Source organism: Squalius cephalus (genome assembly GCF_949319135.1).
Source record: "Squalius cephalus genome assembly, chromosome: 2".
Lineage (NCBI taxonomy): Eukaryota > Metazoa > Chordata > Actinopteri > Cypriniformes > Leuciscidae > Squalius > Squalius cephalus.
Window position 1 is genome coordinate 20576938 of NC_137123.1, and position 14255 is coordinate 20591192.

The following is a 14255-nucleotide window of genomic DNA, read 5'->3' on the forward strand; positions in this document are numbered from 1 at the left end:
AACAAGGCGTTTAATAGTCTGAACATAAAGGCATTTGATGTGTTCAGGACTTCCCTGTTGTCACTAGATGGCAGTGTGGCATTTCAAATAATTATTTGGTTTTTAAACACGACTTCCCAACTTGCCTGAAGTGAGAGGAGTAAAAACCCTTTGTAATCATTTACACAACATCCGATTGCAAGCAAAGTGAAAGGTCACATGCCAATCTTTTGAACTGCCCTTTCCAGTATTATCACAGAAGCTGAGGATAATCCCAGGTCCGCCCTGGATAACTTTCCAGACCTTATTTACAGTAACTAGGACTCCTGAATTAGACATAGCCCTAATCTTTCCGCTGGTGACTGCTTTATCTCCACAAATAGCCTAATCTAAGGGAATGACGGGAAAAACGCCAGTCACGGGATGTTTTATAGACTAAACTACATTTTATACATATCTTCACACAGGCTGAAAAGTACACAGTTGCTAAACATACATAATTGAGTTGGTAAAGGATTTTGATATACTGTTTTAAAAGTTTTAGGATTAAACAAAACCCGAGCGGTTGTAATGGACAGATACACCCTGAACTTGATCCAAGAAATCATGTAACAGCCTAAACTTGCTTATTTATGACACTCCTGGCATCTAACAAATTCTCTTGGGGAAATGAGTTATGAATCATATTAGAATACGACTCCTCCAAAACTGTTCAGTCCAAGCATACTTGAACTCTAACACATTCAGTTCCATGGAAGAGACAGTGAACATCTGGACGAGGGGGAGATGTTCTTAATCTCTTTATATTATTTGTTCATTGATAATAGTCATGTTTTCAAGTCAAAGAGAATAATAAATTAATCATTTAATAATAATATTAATACATTAATAATATAACAATAATTTATATAATAGCATAAATATTACTAATTATAATAAAGTGTATAGTTATGAGACAAGGTAACACTTTACAATAAGGTATTAATGCATCAACTACCTTAACAAATAATAAGCAATACATTTATTTACTGTATGAACTTTGCACTGTTCATGTTAGCTCAGTTCCGTACTGTAGTATTAGACACAACTTTTGATTTTAATAATGTATTAGTAAATCTTTGAACTAATATAAATTAAGCTTAATAAATGCTGTAGAAGTACTTTTAATTGCTAGTTCATGTTGTACTAATTTAACAAATAGAACCTTATTGTAAAGTCTCAGGCCTGTTACAAAATATTTATATTTCAAATGAATGCTATCCTTTTGAACATTGTATTTAAGAATCCTGAAAAAAAAGGTTTCCACAAAAATATTAATCAAAACAACTGTTTTTAACATTAATAATCAAAACTGTTTCTCGAGCAGAAAATCCGAATGCTAAATTGATTTCTGAAGGATCATGTGATGCTGAAGACTGGAGTAATGATGCTGAAAATTCAGCTTTAACATCACAGGAATAAATGACATTTTTAAATATTTTCAAATAGAAAACAGTTATTTGAAACTGCCAAAATATTTCACAATATTTCTGTTTTTAATGTATTTCGGATCAAATAAACGCAGCCTTTGTGAGCATGAGGAAAAAATCGTCAAAAAAAAAAAAAAATCACACCGACAAACCGCTTTCAGTTCTTTTTGCTGTACAAAATATGCTGCTTGATATTACAAACTGGTATTTCTTACCGTATTATTTTAGTGTAGGCTATTGTCTTAATTATACACTAGTTTGCATTGAAAATGACTCGCACATATACAGAAACAAGTTTAGTTCTGCGTTGAAACATAAGGTGTGTAGTGTATATCCGGTCTATATCTCAGCGTGGATTTTAACAACCTAAAGGTTTATTTTTAAGTACAGTAGGCCTATTAGTGGAGCGGCTAAGTGATATAACCGTTCAGTTTATGATACAAGCGTGAAAATTGGCATGAGCAGTCTCCATGGGTCACTTGACAAGAAAATTGTCCGAGCCACTTGAAATTTCAAGATGGCGGCCATTTTTCAAGATGGCCACCACCTTAGTGGAGCAATTAGGCTCATGGCAATTTTCATGCTTGTATCACCAACTAAATGATTTCTTAAGCCTAATTGCTCCACTAAGGTGGTGGCCATCTTGAAAAATGGCCGCCATCTTGAAATTTCAAGTAGCTGTGGGTGGCTTATTGTCTAGTGATCATCAGAGACTGCTCATGCCAATTTTCATGTTTGTATCACCAAATAAACCACTATAGCACTTAACTGCTCCACTAAGGTGTCGGCCATCTTGAAAAATGGCCACCATCTTGAAATTTCAAGTAGCTGTGGGTGGCTTATTGTCTAGTGACCATCAGAGACTGCTCATGCCAATTTTCATGCTTGTATCACCAAATAAACCACTATATCACTTAACTGCTCCACTAAGGTGTCGGCCATCTTGAAAAATGGCCGACATCTTGAAATTTCAAGTAGCTGTAGGTGGCTTATTGTCAAGTGACCCACAGAGACTGCTCATGCCAATTTTCATGCTTTTATCACCAAATAAACCACTATATCACTTAACTGCTCCACTAAGGTGTCGGCCATCTTGAAAAATGGCCGCCATCTTGAAATTTCAAGTGGCTCGGACAATTTTCTTGTCAAGTGACCCATGGAGACTGCTCATGCCAATTTTCACGCTTGTATCATAAACTGAACGATTCTGCCAAACATAAGCACTTTAGCCGCTCCACTATATCATTGTTCTTAAGTTACGGTAGGCTGAACTTTTCACTCTTTTCCTTTCACTCACGTGAAAGTATCCATTGCAGTAGCAGCCATGTTGTTTGTCTGTGAATAATGTTAAGGTAAACAAAGAGCAAGTTCGACTCATCTGCGCATCAAACGCCTGTGGAGGAAACACATAAACACGCCGTTACAGCAGAAGTTGTTTCATGTCTAATGGTGTCTCAGAAACCAAATCTCTTTCTGCGCAGTTGGAGTCTGGACCGTATAGTGACTGGAATAAAATCAGAAGTACTCCTTTCTTTGGTCGCAGATTAATCTGTCTAAGCAAAAGCGTTTGGTATCTCTGTTCGCTGCAGATGGAGATCAAAGCCTGTGGATTGAGGTGTTGGTATGTTGCTGGCTGCTTCATGTAATATTTATATTCTACACTGGTATATGTATTCTCTGCTCTACTGATTTGTCCATTTGAATGTTCCAGGTTTATACAATTCCACGTGGTGAAGATAAAAGGCTTTCCCTCCAACTCCATTTTCTTCTCCTCCCTCAGGTTCTGTTCTTGCCTTCTTTAAATCAGCAATCATGTTGTACATGCATACAATTTAAATGCGAATAGCATGTTTATGTTTATATGTCAGAATTCGAATGGGATACTATTATATTTCATAGAAAGATTACTTCCGGTCCTCAAATCTGATGAGAAGCTTTCTGAGATCACTGGGACTTTTCACTGTTTGTATTATTCTGCTCGTCCGTTTACATGGTTAAAGTCACCATGAAATCAATTACAGCATTAAAAATATTTTTTTTATGGAATATTGCAGGATAAATGATTATTTATTTATTTTTAATTCATGTGCCCTCTAATCTTTAATCAAAACAGTTTCCCCTTTTGCGACGACATCTCTTCTCTGATGACGTGTTTACTGGCACGAGGGCGGGATCAACCTGTCACTCACATGACATCACACCAATAGCAAACAATCAATTCCCAATGGACAAAATCAATTCCAGTATCACATTTTTTCTTGCTTGAGAAGCCGTTTCTTTTCACAATAGCGAAGAAAACACTATCACAACTTCTGTTTCATGCCGACTTTAGGCCAGTAAGCAAGTGACTGTCATAGGCAATCATTCATTCAAGCAATTAGTTCAAAAAATGCTTATATTATATTCTCTATATATCTTATATTCTCTTATATTCTCTCAGTAAGGAAAAAAATAAAATAAATCAAGATATATAATTTCAACTCTAAATGCTTAGCCTTGAATCCTCTGGATTTAATAGTTGAATAGCAGCCTGAGAGTGAACATAAGCCAATAACTCGAAACAGTGTGCAATGCACAAACCAACAAGGTGAAGGTGAGGAATTTAATACACATGGTGATTTAACTAAATTATGAACAGCTGAGATTTACAAATGAATATCTATGGAAACTGATTAGCGGCGGGAAAAGGAGAAACAAGAAAACAGGTGTCTAAACTGATAGAAAACGAAACCAAATCTGAGCATACTATAACTGTGACAAGTAAAGCCTGAGTAAACCTTTCCTTGTGTGTATGCTTTCCCCGAAACATTTTTACACTTCCTTTGTTTGCTTCTCTTTGATTATAATAAAGAGAAGTAATATGAGCATGGTCAGCTGTAAATCATCAGAAGTAGCCTATTCAGTCCGGAAATGTCTGCGCAACTGCTGACTGCATCTTCATAATCTACCTTTATGGAAAAGTAGTGTGTCCAGAAACTTGAGGTCAGTGCATTTCCAAAGAATTTAAGTAATTCTAATTCCTCCCATGTCTCGTGATCCTTTACCAGAACCAAGACAAAGGTCTTAATATGGTCTAATGTCGAGTGACGTCATGTCTTGAGAGATGTTAATGCGGGTGTCATGCATTAATCATCGGGCTGCTTCCTTTCCTGTTGCGGAATATTTCTCCACATGATCGCCTACTTTGAGAGTTTTCTTCATGAATGGTCTAATCAAGAACTTGTTTTCTTTTCCGGCATCATTTCTGACGCAGAGATAAGAGCAGTCCCTGTTGTCATGTTTGCACTATTGAGTTTATTCCTTTACATAGATGTGCTATTTGAATTATCCAGTTAAATAACTCCCAGTTCAACAGAATGCATTTAAAAAGCTTGCAAATGAACTACAATACTCAGTAATAATTATTCAAATAATAAATAAATATAACAGAAAAAATAAACATGAATTTAAGTATATTAAATTAACAATCTCTGGTTAAAAGTGTTAATTTACAATTAATTATATAAAAATAACAAAATAAATTCTAGCATTTAAAAATGAAACATTATAGATGTGTTTTCAAGAGTTGAACTGTTTTTAAAAACAAAAATAATAATTGAATTCATTCAATTATTTTTTTAGTCAAATGACAACCCTATATGAAGTAAAATGTACAGGGTGGGCCATTTATATGGATACACCGTAATAACATGGGAATGGTTGGTGATATTAAAGTCCTGTTTGTGGCACGTTAGTATATGTGAGGGGGCAAACTCCTCAAGATGGGTGGTGACCATGGTGGCCATTTAGAAGTCGGCCATCTTGGATACAACTTTTGTTTTTTCAATAGGAAGAGGGCCATGTGACACATCAAACTTATTGGTAATGTCACAAGAAAAACAATGGTGTGCTTGGTTTCAACGTAACTTTATTCGTTCATGAGTTATTTACAAGTTTCTGACCACTTATAAAATGTGTTCAATGTGCTGCCCATTGTGTTGAATTGTCAATGCAACCCTGTTCTCCCACTCTTCACACACTGATAGCAACACCGCAGGAGAAATGACAGCACAGGCATCCAGTATCCGTAGTTTCAGGTGCTGCACATCTCGTATCTTCACACCATAGACAATTGCCTTCAGATGACCCCAAAGATAAAAGTCTAAGGGGGTCAGATCGGGAGACCTTGGGGGCCATTCAACTGGCCCACGACGACCAATCCACTTTCCAGGAAACTGTTCATCTAGGAATGCTCGGACCTGGCACCCATAATGTGGTGGTGCAATTGTCTATAGTGTGAAGATACGAGATGTGCAGCACCTGAAACTACGGATACTGGATGCCTGTGCTGGCATTTCTCCTGCGGTGTTGCTATCAGTGTGTGAAGAGTGGGAGAACAGGGTTGCATTGACAATCCAACACAATGGGCAGCACATTGAACACATTTTATAAGTGGTCAGAAACTTGTAAATAACTCATGAACGAATAAAGTTACGTTGAAACCAAGCACACCATTGTTTTTCTTGTGACATTACCAATAAGTTTGATGTGTCACATGGCCCTCTTCCTATTGAAAAAACAAAAGTTGTATCCAAGATGGCCGACTTCTAAATGGCCACCATGGTCACCACCCATCTTGAGGAGTTTGCCCCCTCACATATACTAATGTGCCACAAACAGGACTTTAATATCACCAACCATTCCCATGTTATTACGGTGTATCCATATAAATGGCCCACCCTGTAGTTGAATTTGGTCTATTATAAGTCATTATAATATCAATTAAAACTAAGACACACACACTGGATAAAAATGATCATTAGTTTTGAGTAGGCTATTTTAATTTCATTCACATTTTCCTGAAGACCACGAGCAGTGACAATAGAATTCAGAAACCCTTGTTATTAGCGACACCAGTGGCCGTCAAGTGAACTGCAGCCAGCACGTGCTTGCTCGCGTGCACATGTAACTTACAAGAGATTGTACGTGATTCAATGCCTCGTTATAATCACAGCGAAGTTATTTTTCGTTATTTGCTTAATAGTAAAAAGAAGTTTGAAATACTTTTTAATCTACTGTTAAAACAAACATCCCGACCCCGTTCACGCCGCTGACGTTCAGATGAATATGTAAATAGGCTAACGTTATGTCCTGCACGCTCAAAAAACAAAACAAAAACACAAGAAAAATGGCTGCGGTGGGAAGCATCTGATCATAGCGATATGGATATGGTTGCACCAGGTCTGCAATTCAACTGCATCATGTCGACAGATGAGGTAATTAAAATCACACTGTTATGATAGTTTGATTATAAAGTAGATTTGAAATAGGCTATATAGGCTAGCCTTGGCTATGACTATTTGAATTAATCCATTTTCTTTTCATGACACATTGACATTGCAGTACATAATATACAATCTTTCGGCCTGAACATTGTAGGCTAAAGTATTTGTTTCATGTGTGTGATGGACTGTATAAAACAAGGTCATGGAACGGAAGAGACTCAGACGTTCTCGGGAGCGCGCGTAATCGTCACACTCTTTTGGTTTTCCCGGCAAAAACACCCTAGTCCTTCACATAAAAATCAGTCTACGCAGTCTTTTCATCGTTTTTAAATTGAGTTATTTTCCACATATTGGCAATATAAGGCGATTATTACGGAATTATATGCATATAGTCCCTTTCATTTTGATTGTGTCTCTCATATTGTAATTGCTTGTCACAACACATGTAAGGATCAAATGCTCATTACTAAAATGTTTTCTCTGAGTCGTAGGTGTGAGAAATCTTTTAATTCACACAGTAACCTGAACTACATGTTATAACATGTATCATTAAAACCCTGAAGGAATATAGCAGCGTCTCAAATAGATAACAGTCATGTGTCTTTTAATCATCCGTACCAAGGATCTGTTGTTTGCTCTGTGGGAATATGTCCAGATGATGAAATAGAGATGGCACAAATTCAAAAGTGAGTTTCGCAATCATCTTCAGTGAATCATGAAGAAAAATGAAAATATTCCATCTTTCTTGTTAAAACCAGAACTATACTAACTAGGAGTCCAGAGAAGTTCAGTCAAACGTCAATGAAGAAAGAGACTCAAAACAGGCATTACTATTCAAAACTAAAGATTAAAGACTCAACAAATACTGCACAACACTTCTTGTGCTGAGACGTGTGTGTATGAAGTGGAGTGAAATGCAAATCAGAGAAGTGAATATCACACAAAAACAAATTATATTAGTGTTATATAATGTAAAATACGGATCAGAGGGTTGTATAACATGGTAACAATTGTTGTTAAAAACACATCCAAAACAACACACACACACACACACACACACACACACACTAAAGCCATGGGTTTCCTTTGCTTAAGCCATGGGTTTCCTTTGCTTATTTTTAGTACATTTGCTCTTGATGCCAGAGGATTTAAAGTCACTAACTATGTGTAAAATCCTCAGCAGAACACAAGCCACACTTACCTGCTCGTGAAGCTGCTCTTCTGGGCAGAGATCTGGACATAAACACTCAAGATATACATTTATACAGGTGAGCCTTTACAGGGAATTATTCTCCACTAGACAACCTAACCTCTAGTAATATATATATGTATATATGTATATTTTATTTTTTATTTTTTATTGTTGTAGTGTAAGATTATACATTTTAAGATGTATTTTAATATACTGCATATTATAATGATTTCTGAAGGATCATGTGACACTGAAGACTGGAGTAATGATGCTGAAAATTCAGCTTTGCATCACAGAAATAAATCGAATTTTAAAGTATATTAAAATATTTTAGTATTTTAAATTGTAATAGTATTTCACAATATTACTGTTTTTCTTCTGTATTTTTGACCAAATAAATACATACTTAATGAGCGTACGAGACTTTTAAAAACAATAAAAATAGTAATGTTTCCAAACTTTTGACCGGTACTGTATATAGTATACGATTATACATTTGAAGATATTTTATTTCACTGTAAAAAAAAGTTGTTGCCCTAAACAATTTTTTTAAGTACAATCAACTTGAATGTTTAAGTCATTGCAACTTCAATGACATGAAATTGACTTAAAACAATGAGTTGAATCTTGTAACTTATAATTTATTTTTTAAATTGCTTAACTTATTTTGATGAGTTAAAGCAATGTAAAAACATGTTGTCATAACTTATTGATCATATATATTTTTTTACAGTGTTATTATTTTGACAATAGAGAAGAACCAAATATAAAAAAATGTACATGTATTTAAAAACATATGTTACTATAATATATGTATTGTGTTAAAAATGTGTATATACATATCTAAACACACACACACACACATTATACAATTAACAGTATAGATCAGGAGTGCCCAGTCCTGCTCCTGCCGATTGACTGTCCTGCACAGTTCATCTCCAACCCTAATCAAACACACCTGAAGCAACCAATTAAGCTCTTCAGGATCACTAGAAAATTAAAGGCAGGTGTGTTTGATTAGGGTTGGAGATGAACTGTGCAGGACAGTCGATTGGCAGGAGCAGGATTGGGCACCCCTGGTATAGATGATCAACTGAAACTAGACAATATGAAATATTTCATTACCAATTTTAAAGATTCAGATGCCATACAATTTTTATTCCAAAACAAATCTGTCATTCATAACAGTTAACCTAGAGATAAAATCCTTATTATTTGAAATTCAAAGGCATTTTAACTTTAAATAAAAAAAATAATGGACATCCAAAATGTCCATAAAAATAATGCTTTGTCTTCTTGCATAAAGACTTTACTTTAGTGAGCATGTTCTGATTAAATGTTGTGATCACTCGGGCTGGTTTAGGATTAAATGAATTCAGTCTGTTACAGTCGCTCCTCACCCCTGTTGTTAGCAGTTGATTAAAGAGAAACAATAGCCATGTTTCCACCGCAGGAACTTCCCCCAGGATCAAGGGAATTTGGGGTGGTACTTTGTGTTTTTCCACCGCAGGAGCCATGTCTATTTCCCACTCAGAAAGTCCCTGCTCGTGACGTAGTACTTTTTCAAAGTTCAGGAATCTTCAGGGGTGGGACTTGGGCACTGAACATGCTGATTGGTTGACTCCACGCAGCATTTTATTTCAACCACCATTTTTAAAAGTCTGTTGCGGTGCGTGCAGTAACAGTTGTTTGCTATTCGAATCAACAATTGAGTTTAAAAAATACGACTGATGGACCGACGACGAGGTTCAGGCTTTATTAAGCTAGTAGCGCGCAGGCGTACGTCACCACACTAATCTGCATAATCTTCACAGTACTTTAGACCGCGGTGGAAACGCAGACAGCAACAGGTCTGGGGGAAAAAAAGTTCATGCATGGAAAAATTATTATGGGTAATTTTGATGGAAACGCGGCTAATGTGGCAAAATTAAACTTGCACAAAAACAAACACAATGACAACAGGCCTGGAAATCCTAACAGCCTGGAAATAAATCTCCTGATGATACGGATACTCTTCGATTCACAGCTGATCAAGCTGAGGAAACAAAATACTAATGTTAGAGGAATGTTATTAACACATTCTTCTCATGGTTTAGTTATAGTAATGAAATTATAACAAACCAGGCTTGAATCCAGTGTTTATTTGACAGGCTCTCTCAGTTCCAGCATGAAGCCCAGGAGGAGCCTGACCTCTGTGGATCTCCTCCCTACGATCGCAGAGCTCCAGGAAAGCGAGCTTCAGCAGAGTCTGGATGAGTACATGGACTCCATACGAGAGCTGTCCCAACCGACCTACCCTCTCAGCGGGCCCCTCCAGGGCTCCCGTCTGCCACCGCTACGCATGGCCAAATACCCCAGCATGTCACTGGCACACAAGCCCTGGGCTCTCAATGGACCTGACAACGAATCACTAACCTTGACAGACTCAAAGGGCCCGGACAGTTCAAATCAAGAGCCTCTGGACTGGCTGTTCGCACAAGCGCAACACGGCGGGGCGACACTCGCTCAGACCAGACCGGAAGACGTGTGCGTGATATGATGAGTAGCTAGTAGTCACAGCCTCATGAATGTACTGCAATAATCATAACGGTTGCAATTAATTATTTTCATTTTAATAGGGATGTGCCCGAAGCTTAAATCCGGTTTTGGAAAGGCACGGAAAATGAATAATGCATTCTACGGAGGCCCTAAAGGGACATGGTTTATCTTGCTGCGGTAGTCGTTACATTACATTACATCAGATTTCAGTTATGAAGATAGTAAGGAGAGATGACTGACAGGATGATGGTGGAGGATTTGGTGCACAACAGATCCTGAACATCATTGACATTGACGTCTTATCTTGTGAAATGAGTGGTCACTACCGCTGCTATACACAGAGTACATGAGATTGCGAATTAGAAAGTGAAAGTAAAAAGCGAGTGGGCATTCAAAAGCGATTTCAAAACCGCTTCATGATGCCCGCAAATTATATACAATATAATTACCCAACTATAAAATTGCGAGAGAACGCAAAAGCACTGAAATATATTTTTTTCCATCACCATGTCCCTTTAGGGGCTCCGTAGAATGTGTCATACCTTTTCCGAACATAGTATTTGGCTTCAGGGACATCCCTACATTTTTATATTAAATCTTGTGATTTTTGAGCAGAAATGGGGGCTAGTTGTCACAAGGGATGCATCCCAACAACTATAGAATAGGTTTAATTAATATCAGGTTGTAAATTAAATACCATTCTGTTAGCCAAATGGTTGAACATTTTCCATTTTTGTTGTTTCATGAATTATCTTCAGTTTACATTTAAATATCGCGATGCTGTATATATACAGTGCCCTCCACAATTATTGAACCCCCTGGTAAATATGATCAAAATTGGCTGTAAAAAATAAATCTGCATCGATTATCCTTGTGATCTTTCATTCAAAAAATGTGCAAAATTCTAACCTTTCATTGAAGTAAAAAAATTGAAAGTGGGGGGAAAATCACATTATGAAATAAATGTTTTTCTCCAAAACACGTTGGCCACAATTATTGAAACCCTTTTATTAAATACTTTTTGCAATCTCCTTTTGCCAAGATAACAGCTCTGAGTCTTCTCCTATAATGCCTGATGAGTTTGGAGAATAACTGACAAGAGATCAGAGACCATTCCTCAATACAGAATCTCTCCAGATCCTTCAGATTCCCAGATCCATGTTGGTGCTTCTCCTCTTCAGTTCAGCCCACTCATCAGGTCAGGGGACTGAGACGGTCATGGCAGAAGCTTCATTTTGTGCTCCGCAACAAATTTTTGTTTTGATTTTGATGTTTGTTTTGGATCGTTGTCCTGATGGAAGATCCAACCACGGCATATTATAAGATTTCTAGCAGAAGGCGTCAGGTTTTGATTTTTTATCTGTTGATATTTGATAGAATCCACAATGCCATGTATCTGAACAAGAAGTCCAGGACCTCCAGCAGAAAAATATGCCCACAACATATAAGATCCAATGGTATATTAAATTGTACACATGGGGTACTTTTTATCCTTGTGTTCACCAAACCCATCTAGTGTGTTTGCTGCCAAAAAGCTCTGTTTTAGTCTCATCTGACCACAGAACCCTGTGTTGTTTGAAGATCCAGTCGTGTCTGCCAATTAAATTTGCTGGAATTTGTTTTTGGATGAGCGAGGAGGTTTTTTTTAAACCCTCCCAAACAACATGTGGGGATGTAGGGGTTGTTTGATAATTTTTTTTTTCTTTCTGACCCCAAGACTCAACTAATCTCTGCAATTCTCCATCTGTGATCCTTGGAGAGTCTTTGGCCACTCAAACTTTCATACTCGCCGTGCATTAAGACAGTATAGACACACGTCCTTTTCCTGGCAGATTCGTTACATCTTTAGTTGGTTATAACTTCTTAATTATTGCCCTGATGGTCAAAATGGGGATTTTCAATTCTTTAGCTATTGTCTTACAGCCACTTTCTAGTTTGTGATGCTCAACAATCTTTTGCTACGCATCAGAACTGTATTCTGTGGTTTTACTCATTGTGATGGATGATTAAGGGGATTTGGCCTTTGTGTTTCCTCATATTTAAACTCCTGTGAAACACGAAGTCATAGCTGGACAGTTTCATGTTCCTAGTCACCCTGGTGTACTAAAAAAGGTAAATATTAATGGGAATATACTTCAGAGATATTTTACTCGTAAAAAATTCTAGGGGTTTCAATAATTGTGGCCAACATGCTTTGGAGAAAAACATTTATTTCATAATGTGATTTCCCCCCACTTTCAATTCTTTTACTTCAATGAAAGGTTAGAATTTTGCACATTTTTTGAATGAAAGATCACAAGGATAATCGATGCAGATTTATTTTTTGCAGCCAATTTTGATCATATTTACCAGGGGGTTCAATAATTGTGGAGGGAACTGTACACTACCGTTCAAAGTTTATGATTATTAAGATTTGAAGAAATTCATATTTTTATTGCATAACATTTTGATGCATTAAAGTCTATATTTTTAACATCTCTGATATCTAAGAATCCTGTTTTTTTTTAAATATATATATATTCACAAAAATATTAAGCAACACAACTGTTTTCAGCATTGATAATAATCAGAAATTTATTGAGCAGCAAATCATCATATTAGAATGATTTCTGAAGGATCATGTGACACTGAAGACTGGAGTAATGATGCACAGGAATAAATTACATTTTACTGTTTAAATTTTGCCATTTAATAGCAGGTTTCCATTGTGACAACTCTTGAAGCATTATGCAAAATCACAAATGTAAATGTGCAGTTAAATCAACTGTAGACTATATTAATGAATGTAAAATAATGATAATGCAAATAACACTATCATTTTTGCATTAAATGACTGCACAAAAAAGAGCAACAGAAGAAATCAATTACAGTCAGCATGTTCTACTAAACACAAACTAGTTAGGTTTCGTTTTCCCCTAAGTCACAGCGGTTCTCAGACACACTGGCCATGATTTATTTCACCAAAAAAGAATGTGGTGTTGCTGCCAGGCAGATTTAGAAAACTTGCACAACCATTCTGGACTGAATCACTGCAACACACAAGTGGATGAAGTTACCGACAATGTAAACATAAGATTGCTATCTTAGAGTTCAATGGCCAGAGAGAGCAGTTAGACAGCGAAGCTATTTCATAATCTTCAATCATGTCTTCTTATTTTGTTTTTGTATGTCTCTCTTTTGCTTTTCTGGATTCCCTGCTTCACTGGTAAGGGGATTTTTGTGCCACACAATGATAGTCAGTCTGCATACTGCGCGAATGAGTTGATCATGACTTCCAGAGAATGGCGTTCTTCCCAGGTCCTGATTTATTTTATTTTTTGTGTGGCAATGGCATATCCTCCTCCTTAAGTTCTGGGAATCTTGCTTTTATTAACATATGCACATTTGAAAGTTTTCGCTTGTTTCAGAGTGACTCTGCAAAAGTTGACTGGTCTGCAACAAGTCTCTCTATGTAATTAAAAAGTGAGCTATATAGGTTTTTCCCCTAATAAACAAGTCATCATTTAACAGGCACTCATCTAACGCTAAATAAAACCATCTAACAGAACACAATGTGTTTGAACTTAAAACCTTTCTCGTACCAACTCAGATCCTTTCACCACACGTCCACATCCTATGGGAAACAGTTTCAATGCAGCCATGGGAAATTCTTTCATGAACAGGTATATGTGTATTATTGCAGTGATGCATGATGGGACGAGAGATAAATCAAGTTTAGCTTGGTTCAGTTTAGATCCATTCCACTAACGTTCAAACGTTTTTTTTGTTGTTGTTGAATTGCCTATATTCAGCAAGAAAGCATTGAATTGATAA

The 14255-nt window shown here is 36.7% G+C and overlaps 1 protein-coding gene across 4 annotated transcripts; it reads left to right on the forward strand.

The window, feature by feature from the left end:
* The first annotated feature begins 233 nt into the window (after positions 1 to 233).
* On the forward strand, positions 234 to 13804 carry LOC307145697 (uncharacterized protein). Of its 4 annotated transcripts, none has more exons than XM_079849136.1 (4): positions 234 to 257; positions 2930 to 3063; positions 3160 to 3228; positions 10065 to 13804. In XM_079849136.1, exons 2-4 carry the CDS (start codon positions 3038 to 3040, stop codon positions 10441 to 10443), a joined length of 474 nt encoding a protein of 157 aa, XP_079705262.1. In that variant the 5' UTR covers positions 234 to 257; positions 2930 to 3037; the 3' UTR covers positions 10444 to 13804. The 4 variants fall into 4 exon arrangements, with proteins under 4 accessions (XP_079705262.1, XP_079705261.1, XP_079705260.1 ...); XM_079849135.1 differs by lacking the exon at positions 234 to 257 and adding an exon at positions 2745 to 2800; XM_079849134.1 differs by lacking the exon at positions 234 to 257 and having other exon boundaries at positions 2849 to 3063.
* Positions 13805 to 14255: the final 451 nt, after the last annotated feature.

Bases quoted from the DNA above. Each gene is read 5' to 3' on its own strand.
- LOC307145697 (XM_079849134.1), top strand. From the start codon at position 2,888: ATGTCTAATGGTGTCTCAGAAACCAAATCTCTTTCTGCGCAGTTGGAG. The intron at 3,064-3,159 runs GTGTTGGTATGT...TGAATGTTCCAG, and splicing joins ATCAAAGCCTGTGGATTGAG to GTTTATACAATTCCACGTGG. The intron at 3,229-10,064 runs GTTCTGTTCTTG...AGGCTCTCTCAG, and splicing joins ATTTTCTTCTCCTCCCTCAG to TTCCAGCATGAAGCCCAGGA.